This window comes from Kwoniella bestiolae, chromosome 1, assembly GCF_000512585.2.
Source record: "Kwoniella bestiolae CBS 10118 chromosome 1, complete sequence".
NCBI classification, from domain to species: Eukaryota; Fungi; Basidiomycota; class Tremellomycetes; order Tremellales; family Cryptococcaceae; genus Kwoniella; species Kwoniella bestiolae.
The window spans coordinates 3,490,001-3,512,396 of NC_089241.1; the positions used below are offsets into that span (position 1 = coordinate 3,490,001).

The window sequence follows — 22,396 nt, forward strand, 5'->3', positions numbered from 1 at the left end:
ATTCAGCCTTCTTTCAAACTTTTTTACACAGGTACATTCTCACTCACTTATCGGAACCTTCTTGTGGAATCTTCTCGTCAATGTTCTCCATGTCGTTCACACCAGAGTTCCTCTCGGATTCTTCGTTCCAGTACGCGGTGTCGCTCAACTCCTGTTGATCGATCTCATCGGCCATCTCTTCGAAAGCGAGTCGCTTCTCGTCGACTTGAAGGTCCTTCTCTGGGAACACCAGGTAAGAAGCATAGTACAAAGCACCTGCGATGGTCCAAGTCATCACAAACGAGATGTAGAACAGATTCTGGGCGCCGTGGGCGATGTGGACCTTCGTAGGAGCGATGGACCAAGCCAAGGATGGCAGACATGGGAGCAATGCGACAATGGTACAGACAGCTGCACGCAAGTTGATCCCTCTCCAGAACCAGTACCTAGAAGTTGGTGATCCGTCGTAAAGATCGGGCACAGACAGGTTACCTTTTTTGACCAAGTAGTAATCGACCGACATGATTGCAGCAACTGCAACTAAATCAGCAAATACTATATAACTAGGTAGGGTAGTCCTACTCACTAGGACTGAGCCAGTAACCGTAGCCACTCTGTGAGAGAACGACCAATTAGCCAGATGCCTGCGAGTCGAGCCAAAACACTATTACTCACCAAGAAAGTCAAGAAGGCTGCCGCATTGTTGAGTAGCTTCCAAGGAACAATAGCGATTCCCAAGATTGTGCATATTACCTGACCTCGACGGATCGTCATCCAGCGGGGGAACAAGGCAGTCACATCGGAGCCGAAAGGAAGTGAGTTGGTGGCAAGGTTGACAGCAAGGTATGATAAAGCGATAGCTACAGCACATAGGAAGACTCCAAACCGAGCTCCATGATTATCAGGATATTGTTGAAGCATATAGTTGAGCACATCCCAAAGGTTCCAGAACGCTGTTCCTGTGATCTTACGACCAGCAGCGGCTACCAGTATACCATAGAGGCAAGGAAGGGCGGAAGCGATTGGATATCCGATGAGGGTGGTCTACGTTTCACTCTGAATCAGAAATTTTGCTAGATATACCATCTGTCTACTTACCCATATAGCACTTCCTGGCTTATCCGCATATCTCGCCATGTCACCCTGATTGACTGTCAGACTTGAAGCGGTACCTAGACCAGTATTGAACGCTCTCAGGACTAGCCAGATATGTGCGGTGGTAGAAATTGGCTTGTCGACGGCAATGTACGCGAAAGTTACCCCGTGCGACTTCACGACCCACCAAATGAGGATGGCGTGCATTGCTACAAAAACGAAGATCGACTTGCCAATGTAGAACCATTTCAGATCACGCGAGTGCACGAACGAGATGCTGATGAACACAATCATGAAAATGAAAACTGTAAAGTGCTAGGTCAGAAGGCCACACCTGTACGACAAGCTTTGTCCACTTACATGAGAGGAGATCAGGACTCGTGATTGAGGCCGATTTCGGTAGAGGGGGCAGCCTGGCATATGAGGGGAAGATAGCGGTGAGAGCGACAGTCAGACATCGTCCTCCACTGCCAACAGACGTATCAGCGCTAGTAAGCTGATCTTAGCACAGAAAGATCAAAAAGATGCTTACTAATATGAATTGGTCCCATTCCATATGATGCAGACGATTGCACGCATAACAATGGCCATATACGATCCCCACATGCCGTAAGAGGTTCGCGCGAAGACAGGGAACTATTGAGGCATCAGCTCACTGGTTACACAGGTCAGCCTCCTTGAACTCACTCCTATATGGTACCGGGCAGGTCCACGACCGTTGAGGACCTAGAGTGGTCGCGTTATAGGATCAGCATCGATCCAAAGTGATTGGTCGTTCGCATCACAACTCACGACCAAGATGGTGATCAAAATGTGAGATGTTGCAATAGCGATATAAGCATCTCGGGGAGCGAGCCCCACATTGATCAGACTGGAGCCTGCGGTCCAAGAGCCCGCGCCAGCTGCGTGGGCAACCCAGAAGGCCAAAAAAGTCCATTGGGTCCATTTTCGATCTCGAGGGGGTGAAGGTGCAAGATCGACGTTACTCCACTGTTAACAGGTTCTGTTAGTACTGTCGCCACTATATGCCACTCTTTAGGCCTGACGTTGTGGGCTTCTCCATAGCTCACCCGTATGTTGTATTTATCATTGTTGACCAACTCGTCGCCTTCTGGTTGAGGCGCTTCTATGTACCTGATAAAGGCTTGTTTCGATTGAAACGCGTTGTTGAAGTTATCGAGCCAACGCATAACGAATGCAAGATTGCGGGTTAATGGTCTGAATGATCAACGATTTCATAAAGTCCATGCATGACAGTGCTAAGATATGAATTATATATACACATTGATAGATACGTGAGGGTCAGATCGTCGTTATCGTCAATCTTATTTCCCTTATCTTTGGCGACTCAACTGGCTCGGAAGCATTCCGAAAATCCGGAACGCAGCCTGTGAGCAAGTATCCTTAACAACCGGAATACCTCCGGATCACATGAAACGTCTTATCTCGCATCAATTTGGGTGCAATCAGGTCTGACCTGCGACCCTGGAGAAGTATGGATGTCATCCGTGTCGCTACGTGATATCAGACAGGCCGAATGGGTTCCGGATCATTTGTGGGCCACGTGCGTATTCGCAAGATGGTTATCCCATCTGACCATCTGCATATATCCATAACACAACAGCTGTTGAACAGGGGAAGGTTGAGTATCGCATTGACAACCATGGCTGGGATAAGAAAGGAAGCTGCTGCTGAGATACCTATCGATGCTGAAAAGCAGCTGGAGGGACTTCCTCAGCTTCGACAAGAACTGTCGATACAGGACCAGTCTAGTAGAATGTCACACAAGAAAATCCTCATTGTATACTTCGGCATAGGTAAGTCATCATCTTCCTGCAGTGTCCTATACGCAAGCTTATTAACACCCCATTTCCAGGACTGGCACTCATCATATCTTTCATGGATCAGACAGCAGTGACAACAGCAGCACCGACGATTGGAGATGACATAAATGGTTCAGCAAGTATATCATGGTTAGGGACTTCGTATCTTGTTGCCAAGTGAGTAAAGTGGTGACCGAGGTTCAGCTATGGTCCGGATTCTGAGTCTAGGACCATTCAGTTGCGCGTTCCAGCTAGTCTACGGTCGACTGTCTGACATTTTTGGACGTAAAATGATGCTGCAAGTCGCCCTTGCTTTTCTTGTTGTCGGGAATCTACTTTGTTCTTTCGCCGAAACACCCGTGCAGTTATACGCATTCCGCGCCATCAGTGGTATCGGAGGAGGGGGGATCAACAATATAGCGATGGTTATTGTGAGTTCTTGAGATTCCGGTATTGGAAGCTTATCGATATCAGGTATCAGACATCGTTCCACTCGCTGAAAGGGGGAAATACCAAGGCCTGATTTCCGCCGCGACTTCTCTGGGTAATGCTATCGGACCCTTTGTCGGAGGTGGGCTAGCGGGAATCAATCAATGGAGGTGGTTGTTTCGGTAAGCGCGTCTCCGTCAGGACCTGCGAAGGAGAGACTCAAAACTGACAACGTCTGCCCCGACAGGGTGATCACCATATTGGGTATCGTCACGATGGGAATGATACAAGTGATCATTCCTCTCAAGCCTGTGACCGGCTCTATGTCGCGCAAACTAGTCCAAGTTGATTATCTGGGCGTTTTGATGTCTTCAGCATCTATCATGCTACTCCTGGTACCCATCTCCGGGGGTGGTGGTACCTTCGCGTGGTCGAGTCCCACTGTGATTACTCTCCTGATTGTCGGTGTCGTGTGTGGAGTAATATTCATGATCGTTGAGGGAAGGGTAGCGAAATTGCCCATATTGCCATGTAAGCATTTGTCTTCCATACTCAAGCCGTAACCTGACAAGATGCAGTACGACTCTTCCGTCTGCGAACACCATGTATCATAAGCTTCCAGTCGTTTTTCATTGGAATGATATACTTCGGGGTGAGTGGACTACTTGTTTGCAGACCAAGTAGATTACCTGCGCTGACGGAATACGGAACAGAACCTTTTCTATGTCCCGATCTTCTTCCAATACTGTAAAGGATATACGCCCTTACTCTCTGGTGCTCTGGTTCTTGTCTATACTCTTCCACAAGCTGTTTGGGGTGTGGGAGCGGGATTTTACATCTCAAAAACCAATCACTACAAAAGGATTATCGTGAGAAAGATCAAACGACTTGGTGGAATATCCACGTGCTGACCAATACATGTTTCAGGCAAGTGGTGCCGCCATCTGGACCTCAGCACTCGGTCTTCAGCTTGTTTGGAAACCCTCCACACACTTGGGTATTCTACTGGCCTTCTTAGAGATCAACGCTGTGGGAGTCGGCTTCAGCTTGCAGACAAGTGAGTGGTCCGGTCGTACGGCATGATTTACATGCCTGTTCCATATAGCCTTGATCGCCGCACTCGCTACGACGTTGCCAAAAGACCGAGCGGTCGTGACGGCATCCCGCAATTTCTTCAGGACGATGGGAGGAGCCTTCGGGCTGGCTTGTAAGTCTGGATCATCAGGTGAAAGACTTGGCTGGCTCACATGGACCAACAGCGGCTAGCGCCATTTATCAAGCAGTGGTTTCATCCAGAATATCAGCAAGCACCCTCTTAACGGAATCGGAAAAGCTCAACCTCCTGGATTCCGCACTGGCGAATCTGTCAGTCTTGTCCCCAGCAGCGGTAGCTCAAGTACGAAATGCGTACAGTGATGGCCTGCGAATGGTGTTTGTGGCTTTCACAGTTTTCAGTGGGGCGTCCTTGCTCCTAAGTCTGTGCATCGAGGTGAGTGCTGATCGTGGCAGAATAATTATTATCTCGTGTCATCTCACACTATTTCAGGAGGTTCTCTTCGCCAAAGATGCGCCAGCCACCGTCGTGGAACCGTTACGATCACAAGATCCACCCACACCCTCTCCTAGCACCGACGAATCTAAGCAGGCGGAATCCGTAAAGTCAGAAGAAGTGCAAGAAAAGGTTGCGGAAGGAGTGATGAGATCTGGAGAAGTCGCTACGTAGCTATAGGGCGTGGGTGATTCGCTGAGCTGCATCAAAGAATCCATTCCTCTTCAAGGCATATCTGCAAATGCATAGCATCATGTCATATATTCCCATAGAGCGTTGTCGAGGTTGAGCCAATCCAGATTGAGGCCATCTCCAGATATTGGCGGACCGTTGGTGGTCTCTGACGCATTGCCAGTCATCAGTTGACCCAATTCGTCCCTGGACGAAAACCCAAGAAATGGGGTGAGACCAGTAGACACTAGCTGTGTGGGCTCTGTGGGCTGTTCTGAGTTCATCGTAGCGGCCACCACAAGATCAGTCTAAATCGATAAAAAGGTTATTAAAGCATATGCATGGAAAGCTCTGCTGCGACCTACGGGAGGGTTTGCAACAATTTCGTCGGATGTAGTGCGGTCATCGCTTGTTTGGTTCTTGAGCGAGTCATACAGTCTAGCAGCGTCATATGCATTAGTCAGAGTTGTCCAATTACAATATGGTGAACGCTCACCTTGCCAGAGGTTCGAAATTACCATCGAACATGGACGTTATGACCTCTATGACAATGTCCGCTGACTCTCCCCGAAGCGTTACCTCTGCGAGTAGCTCGTCTGCCATGTATTCGAACATCTCAGAGAAGGGGCGAGCCTCGTTGAAGAGCTGACTGTAGACCGCCAAAGTGCTTGAACATGCCCGGATTGCCCTCGAGGATACCTTCTTGGAGATCACAGTAGGCGAGATGTGTAAGCTGGTAAATGCTCATGATTTCTTCAGCCGATCTGACAAGGGAGGGAACAGCATGGTGAATGAGACTGACCAGTACAATAAAGTCGTCCCACATAGAAGAGTATGACATACACTGATCGTTGTCTGCCTCGTAGCTGGACCTTTATGAACTGTTCTATCGAGCTGATGAACAGGCTGACGTTAGATTCTAAACAGTCGTACCTGAAAGACTTACCTCACAAGCCTCTGCAGCTGCAGTAGCACACAGACCCAAAGTGGGATCGTTGGGAGACGCTTTTATGATTGAAGGCCGCAACGCCAGTAAGACACATAGAAAATACCGCCACCTAAATCGATCCTCTGCTTGCATGGGTATGGCAGTATCCTTCTCTTGTCTTGGGATGTTCTGTCTCCACTCTTCCAATTCTTTGAGAAACCCAACGGTCAACTCACGTGAAGTTTTGGAATTTCTCAACGCTGGTAGAGCCGCATGGATTCGAGAGCGAATGCGATACATTTTGATCGACATTATGGCCGAAGTCATATTGGTAAGTCGATCAGATATTCCGCCTTGTGAAGCCAAAGCCAACTTGATTACTTGAGGGTCGGCAACGGTGGTATCGACGTCCGCGGGCATATCTACATCAATCACTTCGTCTGCTATAGACACGGGTCGACCTGAGGCATGCGAGATGAGTCGATCGAAAGTGTATGCCGACCAAAATATCCTTTTCTTCCATTGGTCTTCCAGATGATCATTCACGATCGGATCCTTCTTATAAACTCCAATCTCTACACAAAGCCTCATTGCCAGCCCGCCAAGAAGCCATAAGGAGAGGCCGGATGTCGCTCGAAAGGCGAAAAAGGTGGTGAGTAGTAGGATCCGAGCTGTCATAAGATCATGAGGAGTCGTAACAGTGTCGGAGTATTTCCAGGCCTGCTCAAAATAAGATTGAGAGGAGTCCAAGCCTGAGGCGGGTTCCAGCTGTATGCCTATGGCGTAGATGCCCCACAAGAAAAAGGCGGCGATCTGATCCTCATAAGGTGCAGTGATCTTGGTATGAAGGAGTTTATCTCGGTCGGCGTGCCATTTGGATATCTGACCCCAATCAAGAAATGGATAACGACATTGAAGATGGGAATAGACGGTATTGATGAGCTTGTTGGCGATGTCGATTGAGGGAATAGCAGGATTGGGGTTTGCAGGCGTGTCTATGGGGGATGTGGGCTGCATGACCGAGCCGAGATCGGTTGGATGACTATGCGAAGACGGTTTAAACGGTAAACAACTACGGGTTTTTGAGCGCACATTCAGCATACAAACTCAGCAGTGTCTTCAGAGCCTACCTATGAAGAAGACCGGACAGAGCACCTCGGGACTGTGCAAATGTCCGTGTCTCATAAGGGCCGGACGTCGAATAGCTAGAGCCTTCCGCTTGTGAGCTGCTTGAAAGTCTGAACGTAATTTCTGGACCGCTTGACACAAAGTGATCACTCAATTCGGGATGGTTGGGCATGATGTCGAAGAGGGCTTTTTCTAACTTCGCACACCTGTCCTCTAATGCTATTATGTACCTGCCTTACGTGCTGAGCTCCATGTCTCTCCTGAGAGAATAGAGCACTTACTTTGCATATCCAGGTCTCATGACTATATCTTCGAACACGCAAGCTTCTGAAGATTTCTCGCAAGCCGCGCAGTTGCTATCGAGAGTACTTGAGTACCTGGTCCTCATGAAGGCGACATGGAGAGAGTGGGCATCACGACTCACCCTGATGATTCTTCGGTACGATAACACTTGAGCTTTTTGAGCTTACAGCGATTACAGGCATTGATGCATCGATTTTTGTTGGCGACATCCTTCCTTGATCCCGTCCTTGTTCTTTTGGTTGACTTCGTAAGTGGGGGAGAACTGGATGAGGGATCACCGCCACCATCAAGCTCTCCAGCACGGCTGACAGGGCTCCACTGATTCTGCGTAGAGACTGTGTGACTCATTGAATGAGCTTGTTGTGAGTCGATAAAATGCGACCACCGAACTGCAAAGACAGATTGAAAAGCAGAGAACGTTAGCATTGAGAAAAATAGCTCAATTGTGTAGAGATAAGGAAGAAAGAGGGGGACTGAGGCAGATAAGGTCACGTGACCTTATCTGGCGAGCCTGGAGCTCATGCATTCTTGGCATGGCGAACGAAGCACGTTATGCTCGTGGTCTACACTCCACCCATGGCAGAGAGACTTTAATGACTGTATGCATGCTGACAGCGCTAGCTATAGATGTAGCATCCAGGTCGCATGTGAGGCATTTCATTCGCGGACAGTTTTACTGCGCCAAGTGCTCGCTATGTAATTTATACGTAGGCCCGACTTGCTCGTAGGGGTACTTTTCTCTCCAAAAGCTGGCTATCTCTCTTCTGGTACAGACCCAGACGTCAGGCTTGGTAGCTATGTATGCCATGAATTTACGTAGGCTCTGAATACGTCCGGGCTTACAGACAAATCGGTTGTGCATTGCAATAGTCCTTCGGTTCGATTGGCGGAAGGTCAGCTTAAAGTCGAGCTCGACACTTTGGACTCACATCATTTTGGCCTGACCTCGTTCTCCTTCGGCATAAAGGGCGTCAAATTCAGCTTTGAGCATCTCATACCAATCGTCTGGAGCCGATACACCAGCACCGCCTGCCACGAAGACTGGTTTTGAGATCAGTACAGTGTGTAGCACAGGCAGCCGAGGGAACGAAGGACAACTTACAGAGGTGATCATTTGTGCACAATGAGTATGGAATCATCAGCATCCCTTTATCCTCTCCGCCGTAGACCTCGGCATAGGGATCAGGAGCCCAATATGGCTCGTCTCCAGAGTATGTATCGGAGCAGTACAGCAGGGGAACATTACGTTCTCGATGCACCTTCAGCGATTTACACCGAATTAGTTTAAACCATTCACTCGCACCCGACCCAGGTAATGCAACTCACGGTAGCCCTACCTAGCTTGATGCTCTGATGACCGCTTCCTACAAACCACCCTGTTGGGACATCTGACAGGCCAGTAGCAGCTTGGAGTCGATCAAAAGATCTGTGTATGTGAGCCTTGACTTCTTCCAGATTTGTGCCGTGGTTCTGCCATCGGTTGCCATGACAAGCTATCTGAAAAGTCGTCATAACTAACTGTCAGCATATCGACTTTGACGTGACTAGGTATGTGTCGGAAACATACCTCGTGCCCATCTTCAACGAGCATCTTCGGGTACGGTCCTGTCACCTCGAATGCCCTCGCGCATGTCCAGGTAGTCCACTTCCAGCCATATTGACGGAATAGCTTCAGAAGTCGAGGAAGACCTTGACGGATACCGTATTCGAACTACATCAAGGAAACGTATAGAATGATCAGCTTTAGGTGAGGGGATTGTGCAGAATGCTTGGACTTACCATATCTTCGACAAGACCGTCCCGCTTACCTCCCGTAGTAGCCTTCCGATCATAATGTAGCTCATGTAATGATGGACAAGAGCCGTCGTCCCCATTCCAAGGCGTACTTTCCGCACCCCTATAGATGCTGTCAGCATGGTTGTTGGGAGTATTGTGAGGCTAGAACCTACTCCTCGTAGTTCAAAACAAAGGACACTGCAATTTTCTTCCCTCCAGGCCATACTCCTGGCCGACTTTCAGATCCATATCCGACATAATCACGAGGAGGTAGGTAGTAGTCTGCTGTCATGTTGTTTGAATGAATGCGGAGACAAGCTTACAAACAGATCTGACGAAGAGCAAGTCAAATAAGGGAGCGTTGCTGCAGCCACCTTGCTTATCCTCCTTATCGCCTGTACACCATTATTCGCGTGATACTTCGGAATGAACGACACTCGAAATGGGCAATCAGTCGGATAAGTTCCGGTACCTGAGCATTCCGAAACCTGGATACATTAGTATGCTCGGATATGACCGAATCCTTATCTTTGGTGGTTCAATTCCGGTGTATAGACGGGTCGTCGTCTGACAACCAGAGCTGCAGCAACCTATATCGTCGGGACAATATGCATCAGCTAAGGTGTATAGAAAGCGTTTCCTTGAAAGCGCAAACTATATCGAGTACTCAATCAAGCAGTATGACCAACGATAGATACACCGAAGAATGGCTCGAGAGGGAATTCGTGGGATACGGCTTTGACCAGCCGGATCCTCAATGGCCAGGTGGAGGCAAGATTTGCGTCAGCTTCGTTGTTCAGTACTATATGGGAGCAGTGAGTGTCGAGAAGCTCTTCACAGTCCGCATTGATCTGATGGAATATCTCGTAGGAACTCAACGTGCTTGAAGGGGATCCGACATTTTGCGCAGAATACGTTGAGATCCCGGCCAAAGCTCCACCGACTGGTATTCGAAATGAAAGTAATGAGATGATGTATGAATACGGCGCCCGGGAAGGAGTTCCCAGATTGCTTGAGATATTCAACAAGTAAGTGAAGTGGGCGTATTCCCAACTCGGGCTGATTTGGCACTTGCAACAGATACAAAATACCAGTCACTTGGAATATCTGTATGTTCACGCTGTTCCTTGCGTACTACTATGCGGAACTGTGCCCTTACTGATCCCTCGCTCTCAGTCACTCGGGCACTTGAAAAGGCTCCTTACTGGGTCAAGCCAATCCTCGATAGCGCCGCGGAGTTATCATGCGGAGGTCATCGATACAGGGACAACTTCTACGTAGATCCAGCAGAAGAAGACAGGCTTATCGGGAAGAGCATAGATATTCTGCAGGATCTGACAGGCGACAAGACCCTTCCTAAAGGTCAGTCGCATTCGCCTTGGTTAGACGTTTCTGTAAGCTCACACTGAAATGGTGTGTAGGATGGCTTGTGGAACGTCGATCAAACTTGTCGACCAAGCTTTACTCTCTGACTCACAAAGAGTTACATCGGTATTGACACTTCATCTACGGTCATCCCCAGGCCTCTGAACTGCTCGGCCGCTCTTAGGACCAACCTCTTCACGCTTCCAGCTACTAGTTTCCCGTTCAATGCTTCTGTAAGGATCCCAATCTTCTTGCGACCCATAGGTACCTCTCGGGATTTAAGAAGTAGCTCCTTGTATTTCGGTACATCCTCATACTTCGGGGCTCCCAGTTGTCGGTCATCAATATTATCGTATCCTGCTATCGCTTGTAGCAATGTCGCACAGTCCAGTACAGTCTTCGTCATCGGTCCCACATGATCAAGGCCGGCATCAGAAGTAAGAACACCAGTATAGGGGACTAGGCCAAAGGTGGGTTTAAGACCCACTATACCGCAGAAAGAAGCTGGCTGTAGGATAATAATTGTTCATCTTCAGCTATCATGAGGGGGTGATGGCATTTTCGCGGTACTCTACTCACTATTCTGATTGAACCTCCCTGATCACCTCCGATAGCCATATCCGCCTCTCCACTTCCTACCAAAGCTCCACAACCTGAACTTGACCCTCCGGTGGTAAAGCCTTTTGCGTATGGATTCTCAACTGGTCCGAATGGTGAGGAAGAAGATGTTGCCCCGTGGGAGAAGTTCTGTGCAGCATACCACTCATGTCAGTTCTGTTCGTCTAGATAGCACAGGGCACATCTCACTTACCTCGCATGCTGCTTTACCTAGAATATGACCACCATTCTCCAGCACTCGGGAAACTATTGTAGCATCCACATCGGCTGTACACTCCATCAGCCAACATGACTCGTTCGAATGATCTCACCAATCACTCACGCGTGTAATTTTCGAAAGCGTCTGTTCCGAATAGTAAGGGGACCCCAGCCATACAGACCGTGTCCTTTAAGACCACAGTCTTCCCACTCAAGAGCTTATTTCCACCCTCTATATTATCACCCGCATGACATCTCCAAGCCCATGCTCGAAGTGGGTTATCCTTCTTCTCCGGCAAGTATACATCAGTACGAGGATAGCGCTCGTAGTCGGGAACAGGCTTGTAGTCTGTAGACGCGATGATATATGTCAGCGTTTGATACACCCCAGTGAGACAGTAGAAAGTGCTATTGCTCACCCGGGGTGTTGAGAATGAGCTCGCATTGAGCATCAGTCTTTGCCAATAGAGCCAGATATTCTTCCTCATGGTCTGGTGGAATGGTGAAGCCCAGGCGTTGGGCAGCGGCGGACACCTCTTCGGTAGTGACGGGGGTCTTGGTAGGCATTGCTGGATAAAGTGTGTTCATGCTAGTCCCCACAGCTACTTGTCTTATAGAGCTGCAGATCATAGGCAGTTTCGTATATAAATATCTTCATTGTGATATCGATGTCGCTGGGATGATTTTGTTGTATGCACAGGTGGTTACCTCGAAAGATAAGGAAAGTGTCATTTCGGAATTGTTCCGATCGGTCAGATCCGGCATTTCTGGGGGGGAGGGTACCAAATAGGTCGAGTGCGGCATCTCATGTTACGAACACGCTGTGCAAGGGCCCTTGGAGGGACGAAGGTGGACGGGGCGATACGAGGACATGAAAGTGCTTTGTAAGTAGTGTGACGGGGGAATGAGAATAGTTGTGGAAAAGGGTACCCTTGAGTGAATTCGTTATAGCAAAGTAACGCGGGCGGAGCCCGCCCTACAGGTAGTTCAACTTCAATCTTCATCTGGCTAATCCGTTTGCCCACGTTCACAGCTTCAATGTTGGACCAGTTCTTCATTCAAGTCCATTACAGCCATGACTTGACTTGCTGATAGGGTATAGTGATCCCTTGAAACCTTTCCGTCCTCTATCATTGATAGTCGCCGCGGGCACGCCTCCCTCGCTCCTCACACCCAATCGCCAGACTAAACATCGTGCAAGAGAGTGAACATTACGCATGCCGACTTTGCTCCGTCTATGAGCATATATAATACATCAAGCTCGAAATAAAGCTCAATGTGACATATGCGTAGAGAAAGGCGAGATATAGGATACGCGGAGGAAGTGTCTAATATCACCTTTGGATATAATGCTCATATCACATAACGGCAATAGCTCACTGTTCTGATCCATCTATATACCGATCCAAGCAAGATATCCATAACTCCTCAGGAAACACATATATAGCTACAACGAAATATACAAACATGCGTTGGGCAAATACAAATAGCTGAACAGTTGCAGGTTTAATGCAAACGAAGTACTATAAAGTAATGTTCAAGCTCTCGAGACTTCCCTCTAAACTCATTGGCCTCCAGGTCTTTTCCTTTCGTTGTTCCTTCTCTTTGTTGGTTCTAGCTAGATATTCCACCTCTCCGTGTAGCACAAACTCGCTTTCGCTTGGAGTCTGCGGATCAGGACTGATCATACTTTCCAGCGTACCTGAAGTTGACAAACCAGGTGTTGACTCTGATCGAGTAACTCTAAATGGCGGCGAGGGCCAATCCCACTTCTCAGCATCCAGGACAGCTAACAGGTCTTCTTCAAGGTGATAATTGACTTTCGAGGATATGGAAGATGCGATGGAATGGCGTGATGCGGTTGAGTTGCGCCTGAACAGATCCTCACCGCTCCTTCTTCGCATATCTATGCTGAGTCTTAGGGGAGATACATTCTCGCTGTCGGTCCGCAAAGTCAACGCTTCGAACGTCTTCGACGATGTTATCTGAGGTACGCATGAATCGCTGATAGATCGAGGATTGGGTCGAGGACTCCATTCTGGTAATCCCAATAACGAGGGTCTTCTCTGCGATTGGGCTTTTTGGTTTTTCTTAAATCCGAACAAATTGCTCGATTTAGGGCTGTTCTTGGGACCGACTAAACTCAGCGATGGTCTACCATCTAGACTTATCCTACTGGGACTTTCGGGCAGGGGACGAGACACGAATGATCTAGCCATATCCGAAAATGATGATCTACCTTCCCCTCTATCCCTTTCTACGTCTGCAGGATTCCTGGAAGAGGGGAAAAAGTCTAATGGCATGAAATCGCTTCCCCCATCTTGAGGAGCTGCATTAGTCGAGTTGGATCGCTTCAACTTGAATTTGATGGTCATGATTTCAGGACTTCTATTTTGATTTCGTAGGTTAGGCTGAGATTTCGATTTTGACAGTCCCCTTCGATGTGTTGATCGACGTAACGCCCAGCTCCCCTCGGGAGGCACGTCAAGGTCTTTTGGGGTTTCCGATATGGGTTGTAAGAGGATTGGCGAGATTCTTCGATGTTTCTTCAGTGGAGCAGAAGAGGGAGGTGGGTGGGAGAAGGTACGTATAGGTTTGGGTCTGTGCGAAGAAATGGGAGTGGGTGTGGGTGAGGATGATCGTGTGATGTGATTTTGGTTGTCTGATGCACTTTGGGCGAAGAGGGATTTGAGGGAAGATGCACGGAGTGGTGGGATGGGTGGGCGTTTTGAAGAACCTCTAGATGGGATAGGAGGAGCGAGTGTGGGTACGGGTGTAGATTTGGGTGTAGGAGAGGAGAAAGAAGGGATGGGTGCTCGATGTTTTGTGAATGGTCGACGTATAGGTACACTGGCGAAAAAATCTTGATCTACATGATGAGTTGTCAATGTTAGCGGATGATCTACCAAATCAATCGGTGGATATCAAGGGTTTGAGGTTATTCAGATATCAGAGACAAGCGAAGTGAAACCGAAACATTTGATAGGGTTTAAATAAAACTTGAATAGGTGGAGATGATGAGACGGAGCGGAATTCATACGTGAGACATGTTCAATGTGCACAAAAGACCCATTCCAGACTCCCTCCAGTTACTAAGCTCATAGCTTTTACTCACCATTCTGCGCCTCTATATCCGAGCTGAACACATCGAATACATTCTTTTCTAATTTTGATTTGTTGACCACCAGGGTGTCAGGTCTTACTGGTAATTTCCCCAACTGTTTCTTCGAGAGTGGTGTATCTAGTGAGATTGGAGGTATCGTTTCGATCTCTGGTAGAGGGACGGAGGAAGGTAGAGTCGGCGAATCATCCAACCATCTTCTGATTTCGACGGTTCTCTTTGGCTTTTCATGCTGTATCGAACGGAAGGGAGCTTTGGGTGTAACCTGTTTGCTCATCAGTACGCATCATGAGAACCGTAAAAATCAGCACGTACGTTCCACCAACTCTCCTTGCCTGCTAGATTAATATATTCGTCCTTATGGTCACTGTTATCCTCATTCACATCTTTCAAAAGCTCTACATCGAAATCCCTCTCGCCCCTAGGAGTGACTAGCGAGGTTGACCATCCATCCGATGATACTGAGTAGACCGAGTCGCGTGAGGGTGTCCAAACGGAAGATGTGGATGTGGATGTTGACGCGTGAGAATTGGTAGAGGAGGTGCTGATTCGATTGATTCTCGAGGATGAAGACGGGAGAATGGATGCCGTGATGGGTGGCGCAAGGATTGTTGTAGATGGCATTGCAAGTGAGATAGATCGGGAGGGCAGCCAAGAGATCCAATCGTGTCCAGCACGATGATGATGGTTCTTGATATAATGATGGTCTGAAGATAATGAAGACGTTTGCATGCAAGCACCTCTTCTATGCATGCATCTACTGGTAAGCAGTTTTTCGCTTCTCTGCTGACCAGGTACTCTCGTACCCTCTTACGGTCAAAGTACAAGTATGATCGAGATGAGATGAGAAAGGCTAAGCAAAGCTTCGAGTTTTCACCCTATCAATCTATCCACTCTAATTCTCATCGACGCGTTCTCGGTACGAAGAGGCACGGGATTGATTAAAAAATCAAAAAATCTTGAAATTGATTTCCTGTATCCTACTACTCGATTGGATCTGATGCAAGGCGTATTCCCCACGAGGTAATAATACTGTAGTCCCAGTTCCCAAAAGATTGGTAGAGCGGGTGGGGTGAAGGCAGGGGGAGGGGGATTGGAGAAGGTTTTTAGTTCCGGTACTTTGGGATTCTGGACCTGTCACTCCCGACGCGGTATTTACGTTACTCTTGGGCACGAGTTGATCGTTATAGTGTGGAGTCAAGAGTGACGAATCGATAAGTGTCTCCACAAATTTTCAACAACAAAGATACGACATGCAGTACTGCGATGTACGAAGGACATGCTATCGAGAGTGCAAAAAGGTGAATATCATCAATCACAACGATTCCCCCGTCTGGATCTTACCTTTGTGAAAGGAGGGTGATCAGCTAGTGCCATTCATTCGTCAAAGGTATGCACCTGCGTAGGTGCACATATACAGACCCATGGTGTACATACATACGTATGTATGTATGCATGCATGTATGTATGTATGTATGCACTCATCAATGTGTGAGTACAGTGCTTGATCAAGAGATTTCTCTCCGACCACATGCATGCACACCAATCCATTCGTTGACTGTGCACACACTCTCACCCGAGAGACACGTCCAACATTATCGATACTCGACGCGTCGTTCATGATAAAGAAGTGAAACACCGCTAATTATAGTAGAACACGCTAATGCTACCCATCTCATCTTACTTTTTGTTGTTGTCGTCGTGACACATCCTCCCATCAAGCGTTACATGCATACTCGGAGATGCTCATACATGCTGTCGTCATTACTGACCATCGATCAAGTCTAGATGCTTCGATGTAAACAGACCGAGACACACCCCTCCTTTCGCCTGGTGTAGGATCAAGAGGCGTATTGATCCGGTGGTTGATCCGAGAGGGACATCGGAGGCAAATCAGAGAGGCTTTGTCGCCGCAAGGGCTTTCAACCATACCCTCAGAATCACAATGCGATGCATGCAATATTTGACAGCTTCGTCCCCGACATTGTACTTTCTCCGAACCCATCTAACGACTCAACTGTGTCCGCCTGTTAGCATCTTCAATGACTTTCTTCTGCTTCTCATCCTTCCACCCCTTGGCCTTCCATTCACCTATATCCTTGGGACACTGATCCAATATTCGTTGACTGTGCACACACTCTCACCCGAGAGACACGTCCAACATTATCGATACTCGACGCGTCGTTCATGATAAAGAAGTGAAACACCGCTAATTATAGTAGAACACGCTAATGCTACCCATCTCATCTTACTTTTTGTTGTTGTCGTCGTGACACATCCTCCCATCAAGCGTTACATGCATACTCGGAGATGCTCATACATGCTGTCGTCATTACTGACCATCGATCAAGTCTAGATGCTTCGATGTAAACAGACCGAGACACACCCCTCCTTTCGCCTGGTGTAGGATCAAGAGGCGTATTGATCCGGTGGTTGATCCGAGAGGGACATCGGAGGCAAATCAGAGAGAGGCTTTGTCGCCGCAAGGGCTTTCAACCATACCCTCAGAATCACAATGCGATGCATGCAATATTTGACAGCTTCGTCCCCCGACATTGTACTTTCTCCGAACCCATCTAACGACTCAACTGTGTCCGCCTGTTAGCATCTTCAATGACTTTCTTCTGCTTCTCATCCTTCCACCCCTTGGCCTTCCATTCACCTATATCCTTGGGACACTGATCCAATATTCCCACTGCCTCCTTCTCATGAGCCAGAAGAACCATCACATTATCTTCCATACTCATTCGAGTCAAAGTACCGACCGTCCGGGTGGCTACGATGGGATCTTCGGCGAATTGCACTTTTCCATTGATGACTGGTTTGGGTGATCGAAGATCTTCATCATTGGAAGGGATGGGTAGGTACATGCTTTGATGGTGGGCTGCATCGCCTGCTAGGAGAACATCTGAATGATGAGAATTAGCATGTGACTTATCATCAAGGGGATGAAATGTAAGCGAGGGAGTCTCACAGGTATCCGGCTGAGCAGTGACTCGACAAAGAGCCATAATATGCCCGGTGCAGTGCTACATCTCATAGCTCAGTCAGCCATGCACGACACATAGACTGATTCCTCGACTTCATCCATCTGGAGATGTGCGAAGATACTACTCACTCCAGGAGCATCGATCAACCAGAAACTACCATCCCCGAACCAATCAACGGCATTATCGAAACACCCCACCTTCTCCCATTTTCTAGGTTTGTTTTCTGAGTTGATGTCCGCTATCTCTCCTTCCCAAGCACCCTCGGTGGTAGTACCGGGCAATTCGACGAATCGGTACTCATCAAACCACGATGACGACCATTGACCGTGCGGGTCTTTTGGGTATCCTGGACCTATGGATGCGAGAGAACCTGGACCGAGAATGATAGGGCGGTCGGGGAAAGGCAAGGTAGCAATATCACCGCTAAGTTCGTTCTCCGTCAGAGATGGTTGTTCTTACTGTCGAGGAATTAAGGGAGATATGCGCAAAACGTACCAGTCTATGTAATTAATTGTCAGGTTACAGCGAAGCTAGACCGGATAGGAGGGAGCTGAGCTTACGATCAAAGTGTTTGTGACTTAGTATGACACTCTTCAATCGATCTAAATCGTAGTTCTCGTGCTGCAAGATCTTGATAGGTCCTGGAGCCGGGACGGTTCCGAACACTTTGAGCAAAGTATTGTGCATGGGTCTGCGTACCACTGACGGTCAGCCAGAACGGGTACATGATGAGGATAACACTCACTCTGGGAAGTTCTCTGGATCCTATCGTGAGTTCATCATCTCATCAGTGACAACACAGTATAGTTCATGATGTCCCGATATGACGTGAGGTTAGTTCCACTCACCTCTCTCAAACCTAGATCGAACAACATCGCCTCATCCCCCCTGTCAATCAGCACAGAGTAACAGGGCAATTCCGTCTTTTCTTCTCCCGTGTCAAACGAGGTCAACATATTGGTCGGAGCTATGACTTTCGAAGTGGGGATCAACAAGACTTTCACGATGTCCTGGGTGGATTTCGAGGGAGGAATGGCCACCCATGGGTAATTCGAGGGAGGTATCGGTCGGACACGCGGATCGTCTTGGGTGTAGGTCGAGCTGGACATGGCGGCTATGAGGATAAGCAATGAGCTGTTATGGTTTGGTATGATCCCATACTGCTTTGTAGGATGATGCAGTAAGATGTCCTCAACAAGATGTTTGAGTGTAACTTAGTGACGTAACTAGGTGGTCGTTCATCGGCTTTAGCCGCGCACACCAAATTGATACTGTATACCTTCACTGCTTGATTTTCACTCGATATCTTTCTTCTTTCTTCTCTCTCTGTCGAGAGGATGTTCGGCATTAGAGATGGCAAGTCATCAAGCCAAGCTTATCCATTGCAGGCAACAAACGAGTTGCCTCTAGCGCAAATTTCACGGAAAGTACTCTTTCGGCACTCACCATCGATCAATCCCGTAATCTTCGGACTCATTCAACAATATGTAAAATCATCGTGGTCAGATCACCTATCAACCTTTGCATAATTCCTTCCTCCAAACGCAGCTGAGCTGTGTGATGCTGTATATTGAATATCGGATTGACTCAAAGAGGCATCACCTTATAGTTTTGGCAAACGAAGGGTCCGTACACCTGCAAAAATAGATATGCCAAGACTTGAGGCTGCGTCCCCAGCTCCTCCGCAGCCGAAAACGCAATTACATTTTGTAAACCGCGCAACAAACTCGTTTCAACAATCCCAATGCATCCACTAGTTCAAGGAGGACTGTCATGTTGAAGATTCTCCGACCAATCAGACTTGTTCAAATGCATAATCAGCTGACTTGCCAAGATCAAAGGATCTAATGAACTGTGCGACGGATGAGGCCGGGCCTGGAGCTAATCATTCTCTGTGTAATTCACACTGCGGTCCTAAACTGCGAATGTGCACTGTGAGGTAAATGACGCGTATCGTTAGCACTGGATGAGCTTTCCCCTACCTTTCATTGGCTCTGTTGGGCTGCGGTCAAGTGGCATGGAATGGATATAAAGAGGCTGTCTGTCCTTCGCAATGAACTTCCTTCTTAGTCAAACAGTCAATATACACTTTGACACTCATATTACTCTCCATTAAACACAATCATCATGCGATTCGCTCTTGCTTCCATCCTCCTCTCGCTCGCACTGGGCACCTCCGCTCATCCAGGAGAAGAGCACCACCACGACGATCATGCGGCTTTAGCCAAACGAACTTTCCTCGAACACTCCGGTCGAAGCTACTCAACCTGTTCCAACAGCGCCAGAAAGCGAGATCTATCGGCTCAAATTGCTACCCGACGAGCTCGAGAGATCGATGATCTTCGATCTGCTCTCAAAGCCAAGAAAAGCGCTTTATTCAAATCCCAATCTCATTCCAAACGACAATCTTCCTGTAGACGACAAACCGATTCAGGATCCGCTGGAGGAGGTGGTGGTTCTTCCTCATTGACCGATTATGGAGAAGCCCTCGTCAACACCTCTCACGCTTCCAATTTGACCACCATCACCGCCAACATCACTTCTGCCGAACTGTTCAACTCGACCGACGGTGAAACTAGTGCTTGCCTGCTCCAACCTGAAGTTACGATCGGTCCTTATTGGGTGTCGGGTGAATACGTCAGATCAAACGTCACTGAAGATCAACAAGGTGTACCCCTCTATCTTTCCACGCAAGTTATTGACGTGGCTACATGTGAGCCGGTTCCTGAATTATATTGGGAAATCTGGCACTGTAATGCAACGGGTGTTTACTCTGGTGTCGTATCGAGTGGGAATGGTGATTCAAGCGATGAATCGAATCTCAACAACACCTTCTTGAGAGGATTAGTAGAGACCGACGATCTCGGTGTGGCGACATTCGAAACTATCTTCCCAGGACATTACACCGGTCGAGCCACTCACATCCACGTTGTGGGACATGCCAACGCGACCTTGTACTCTAACGGAACGATCGGAACCGGAGCATCAGGATCAGGGAACTCATCAGCAATCCACATTGGTCAGCTATTCTTCGATCAGGACCTCATCACCGAAGTAGAAGCGACCTCACCATACTCGACAAACACCCAGGACATCACCGAAAATGCCAGCGATTCAATCTTCGCTGAAGAAGCCATTGAGGGTGCTTCCGATCCTTTGGTAGAGTACGTCTTGTTGGGTGATTCTATCGAAGATGGTGTTTACGCTTGGGTAACTGTTGGAGTCACCACGAACGAAACTATGACCACTTCGGCTGCTGCCTACCTCACTCCAGATGGCGGTGTAGAAAACACGGAATCTTCCTTAGGTGGTGGTGGTGGAATGGGTGGTAATTCCACTTCGGGTGGCGATGGTTCGGCTCCTTCTGGATCTCCTCCTTCATAGAGTTGGGTGTGTGCATGGGTCTTGCTAGTTCCCTTCGTAATCTGCTGAGCAGCATTATCATATTTCGGGTAGTTTGATAGTCCGATAAATTTTGAAATAACATGCCTGTCCTCAGCCCAATTTCTTCCCGCCCCCCCTCTCTCAAGTTTACAGATATAATGATTTGTGTCCATAGCTTCTCGTTTTCCGCTCCTTGATACCTCAGATACGTACTGTATATATGGACATTGATATCACGAATGGAAATCAAGTTATTGTTGCTATCGCCACGGTCTTGCTATGCCAGGGCTTATTGGGTATAAGACAATTCGATGAGTTTCACAATTGGGATATACAATCTACATCTCTACTATGATATTAATACAAACACACAAATATGGATCATTGCCCGTGAAACCGAGCCTATTCCAATTTCTCCAGATAGTCGAGCCGGTCCAATACGACCTGTTTTGACGTCTCTTCTATCTCTCCTGCTAAGAACACTTCGTCGAGGATCGCGTAGACCTGTTCGATAGCGAAGGGATTTTATCAGTTGAGTCCAGACGAAAGGAGATGGGAGGGACGGAAGATTGACTGTGGAATATCTGTCGAAGTCGAAAAAGATGGGACACAATCGCAGCTCACTTTGTAGAAAGAGAACACTAAGTCCAATTCACATACGTTCTGGAAGAAAGCATCTATGCACACAAGTTAGTCAGCAAAAGAGAGAGATTGTATGTTACATGCGAGGATTGTATATTACGCATGTCGATGCGTAAGATCGTCAAGACTCACCAAGTACTTCAACAAACAGATGGATAGCTTCCAGATATGCTAATTCGTTATCGTTCGAGTCCACACATACACAGAAGAAGAGTCCAGCGTATCTTCGGTATACGATCTTGTCGTTTCGGAACTGTTTTGACAGCGACGAAAGGTCGGAGAGATCGTGGGGGAAAGCGAGGCGAAGAACGAGGCAGAACAAGGACGAGAGGGAAGGTCGGAGACGAGGGGAAAAGGTGATGGCGTAAAGGCGAGAGGTAGGGTGAGAGGTAGGGTGAGAGGAGGATCAGGGGAGAGAACATAGGAGATGGCAAGGAGAGATAGAGGAGCAAGGACGGGGGAAGAGAAGAGGTAGCATGATCAAGCAGAGGTCAGCTTGGAGTACCGGTGCATTTTACATCGAAGCAGCAGGTCCTACCACTCACCTCAACAAAATTCGATTGATATTTCTGATCTCTCGGAGCTATCAATCTATGTACCTCTCCTCTGAGTCGGACCTGTAAAGCCGTGGGTATCAGCAACGAGTGAATGGCGATGATTTGCGAGTCGTGCTGTATGACCTGTACAATGCGAAGTACGATGAATCCCGCACATACCTTTTCGTCGTCATCATACGGTGAATACCATTTCGACAGCCTCGTCTTCCCCTGTCGATTCTATACCAGCCAGCACGAGTGTCAACTGATATCCTACAGTCATAGATTTGTCCTCGTGACAAAAATCAACTGTATTGTGTCACATACCTGTACAAGGATGAACTTGATCATTTGGATTGAG

The 22,396-nt window shown here is 48.0% G+C and overlaps 10 protein-coding genes across 10 annotated transcripts; 3 read left to right on the forward strand and 7 right to left on the reverse strand.

Annotated features, from left to right (window-relative positions):
• Positions 1 to 43: 43 nt before the first annotated feature.
• Positions 44 to 2,264, reverse strand: I302_101317 (uncharacterized protein; the record flags this gene model as incomplete). The annotated part of the gene is made up of 9 exons (XM_019186706.1): positions 44 to 513; positions 566 to 593; positions 655 to 1,023; positions 1,078 to 1,379; positions 1,435 to 1,541; positions 1,607 to 1,710; positions 1,762 to 1,800; positions 1,867 to 2,064; positions 2,145 to 2,264. The coding sequence occupies 9 exons, from the start codon at positions 2,262 to 2,264 to the stop codon at positions 44 to 46; spliced, it is 1,737 nt and encodes a 578-aa protein (XP_019049584.1).
• Positions 2,265 to 2,737: 473 nt separating this feature from the next.
• On the forward strand, positions 2,738 to 5,049 carry I302_101318 (uncharacterized protein; the record flags this gene model as incomplete). The annotated part of the gene is made up of 11 exons (XM_019186707.1): positions 2,738 to 2,891; positions 2,951 to 3,074; positions 3,136 to 3,328; positions 3,372 to 3,508; positions 3,574 to 3,857; positions 3,905 to 3,978; positions 4,040 to 4,195; positions 4,254 to 4,383; positions 4,432 to 4,533; positions 4,586 to 4,815; positions 4,873 to 5,049. The coding sequence occupies 11 exons, from the start codon at positions 2,738 to 2,740 to the stop codon at positions 5,047 to 5,049; spliced, it is 1,761 nt and encodes a 586-aa protein (XP_019049585.1).
• Positions 5,050 to 5,126: 77 nt separating this feature from the next.
• Positions 5,127 to 7,753, reverse strand: I302_101319 (uncharacterized protein; the record flags this gene model as incomplete). The annotated part of the gene is made up of 8 exons (XM_019186708.2): positions 5,127 to 5,354; positions 5,412 to 5,484; positions 5,543 to 5,779; positions 5,849 to 5,940; positions 5,993 to 7,046; positions 7,105 to 7,332; positions 7,384 to 7,458; positions 7,527 to 7,753. 8 exons carry the CDS (start codon positions 7,751 to 7,753, stop codon positions 5,127 to 5,129), a joined length of 2,214 nt encoding a protein of 737 aa, XP_019049586.2.
• Positions 7,754 to 8,078: 325 nt separating this feature from the next.
• I302_101320 (uncharacterized protein) lies at positions 8,079 to 9,473 on the reverse strand (the record flags this gene model as incomplete). The annotated part of the gene is made up of 7 exons (XM_065869273.1): positions 8,079 to 8,277; positions 8,335 to 8,446; positions 8,508 to 8,664; positions 8,732 to 8,902; positions 8,973 to 9,116; positions 9,185 to 9,302; positions 9,355 to 9,473. 7 exons carry the CDS (start codon positions 9,471 to 9,473, stop codon positions 8,079 to 8,081), a joined length of 1,020 nt encoding a protein of 339 aa, XP_065725345.1.
• A 388-nt stretch (positions 9,474 to 9,861) lies between these two features.
• I302_101321 (uncharacterized protein) lies at positions 9,862 to 10,679 on the forward strand (the record flags this gene model as incomplete). The annotated part of the gene is made up of 5 exons (XM_065869274.1): positions 9,862 to 9,996; positions 10,052 to 10,209; positions 10,262 to 10,290; positions 10,358 to 10,543; positions 10,603 to 10,679. The coding sequence occupies 5 exons, from the start codon at positions 9,862 to 9,864 to the stop codon at positions 10,677 to 10,679; spliced, it is 585 nt and encodes a 194-aa protein (XP_065725346.1).
• A 4-nt stretch (positions 10,680 to 10,683) lies between these two features.
• Positions 10,684 to 11,929, reverse strand: I302_101322 (uncharacterized protein; the record flags this gene model as incomplete). The annotated part of the gene is made up of 6 exons (XM_065869275.1): positions 10,684 to 10,687; positions 10,738 to 11,054; positions 11,126 to 11,293; positions 11,358 to 11,431; positions 11,487 to 11,711; positions 11,782 to 11,929. The coding sequence occupies 6 exons, from the start codon at positions 11,927 to 11,929 to the stop codon at positions 10,684 to 10,686; spliced, it is 936 nt and encodes a 311-aa protein (XP_065725347.1).
• A 956-nt stretch (positions 11,930 to 12,885) lies between these two features.
• On the reverse strand, positions 12,886 to 15,107 carry I302_101323 (uncharacterized protein; the record flags this gene model as incomplete). Its single annotated transcript, XM_019186711.1, has 3 exons — positions 12,886 to 14,231; positions 14,478 to 14,748; positions 14,799 to 15,107. The coding sequence occupies 3 exons, from the start codon at positions 15,105 to 15,107 to the stop codon at positions 12,886 to 12,888; spliced, it is 1,926 nt and encodes a 641-aa protein (XP_019049589.1).
• Positions 15,108 to 17,059: 1,952 nt separating this feature from the next.
• Positions 17,060 to 18,582, reverse strand: I302_101324 (uncharacterized protein; the record flags this gene model as incomplete). Its single annotated transcript, XM_019186712.1, has 6 exons — positions 17,060 to 17,391; positions 17,458 to 17,512; positions 17,602 to 17,927; positions 18,034 to 18,164; positions 18,219 to 18,238; positions 18,322 to 18,582. The coding sequence occupies 6 exons, from the start codon at positions 18,580 to 18,582 to the stop codon at positions 17,060 to 17,062; spliced, it is 1,125 nt and encodes a 374-aa protein (XP_019049590.1).
• Positions 18,583 to 19,600: 1,018 nt separating this feature from the next.
• Positions 19,601 to 20,857, forward strand: I302_101325 (uncharacterized protein; the record flags this gene model as incomplete). The annotated part of the gene is made up of 1 exon (XM_019186713.1): positions 19,601 to 20,857. One exon carries the CDS (start codon positions 19,601 to 19,603, stop codon positions 20,855 to 20,857), a length of 1,257 nt encoding a protein of 418 aa, XP_019049591.1.
• A 402-nt stretch (positions 20,858 to 21,259) lies between these two features.
• On the reverse strand, positions 21,260 to 22,386 carry I302_101326 (AP-2 complex subunit sigma; the record flags this gene model as incomplete). Its single annotated transcript, XM_019186714.1, has 6 exons — positions 21,260 to 21,361; positions 21,482 to 21,534; positions 21,632 to 21,752; positions 22,045 to 22,116; positions 22,216 to 22,275; positions 22,363 to 22,386. The coding sequence occupies 6 exons, from the start codon at positions 22,384 to 22,386 to the stop codon at positions 21,260 to 21,262; spliced, it is 432 nt and encodes a 143-aa protein (XP_019049592.1).
• Between the last annotated feature and the right edge of the window lie 10 nt (positions 22,387 to 22,396).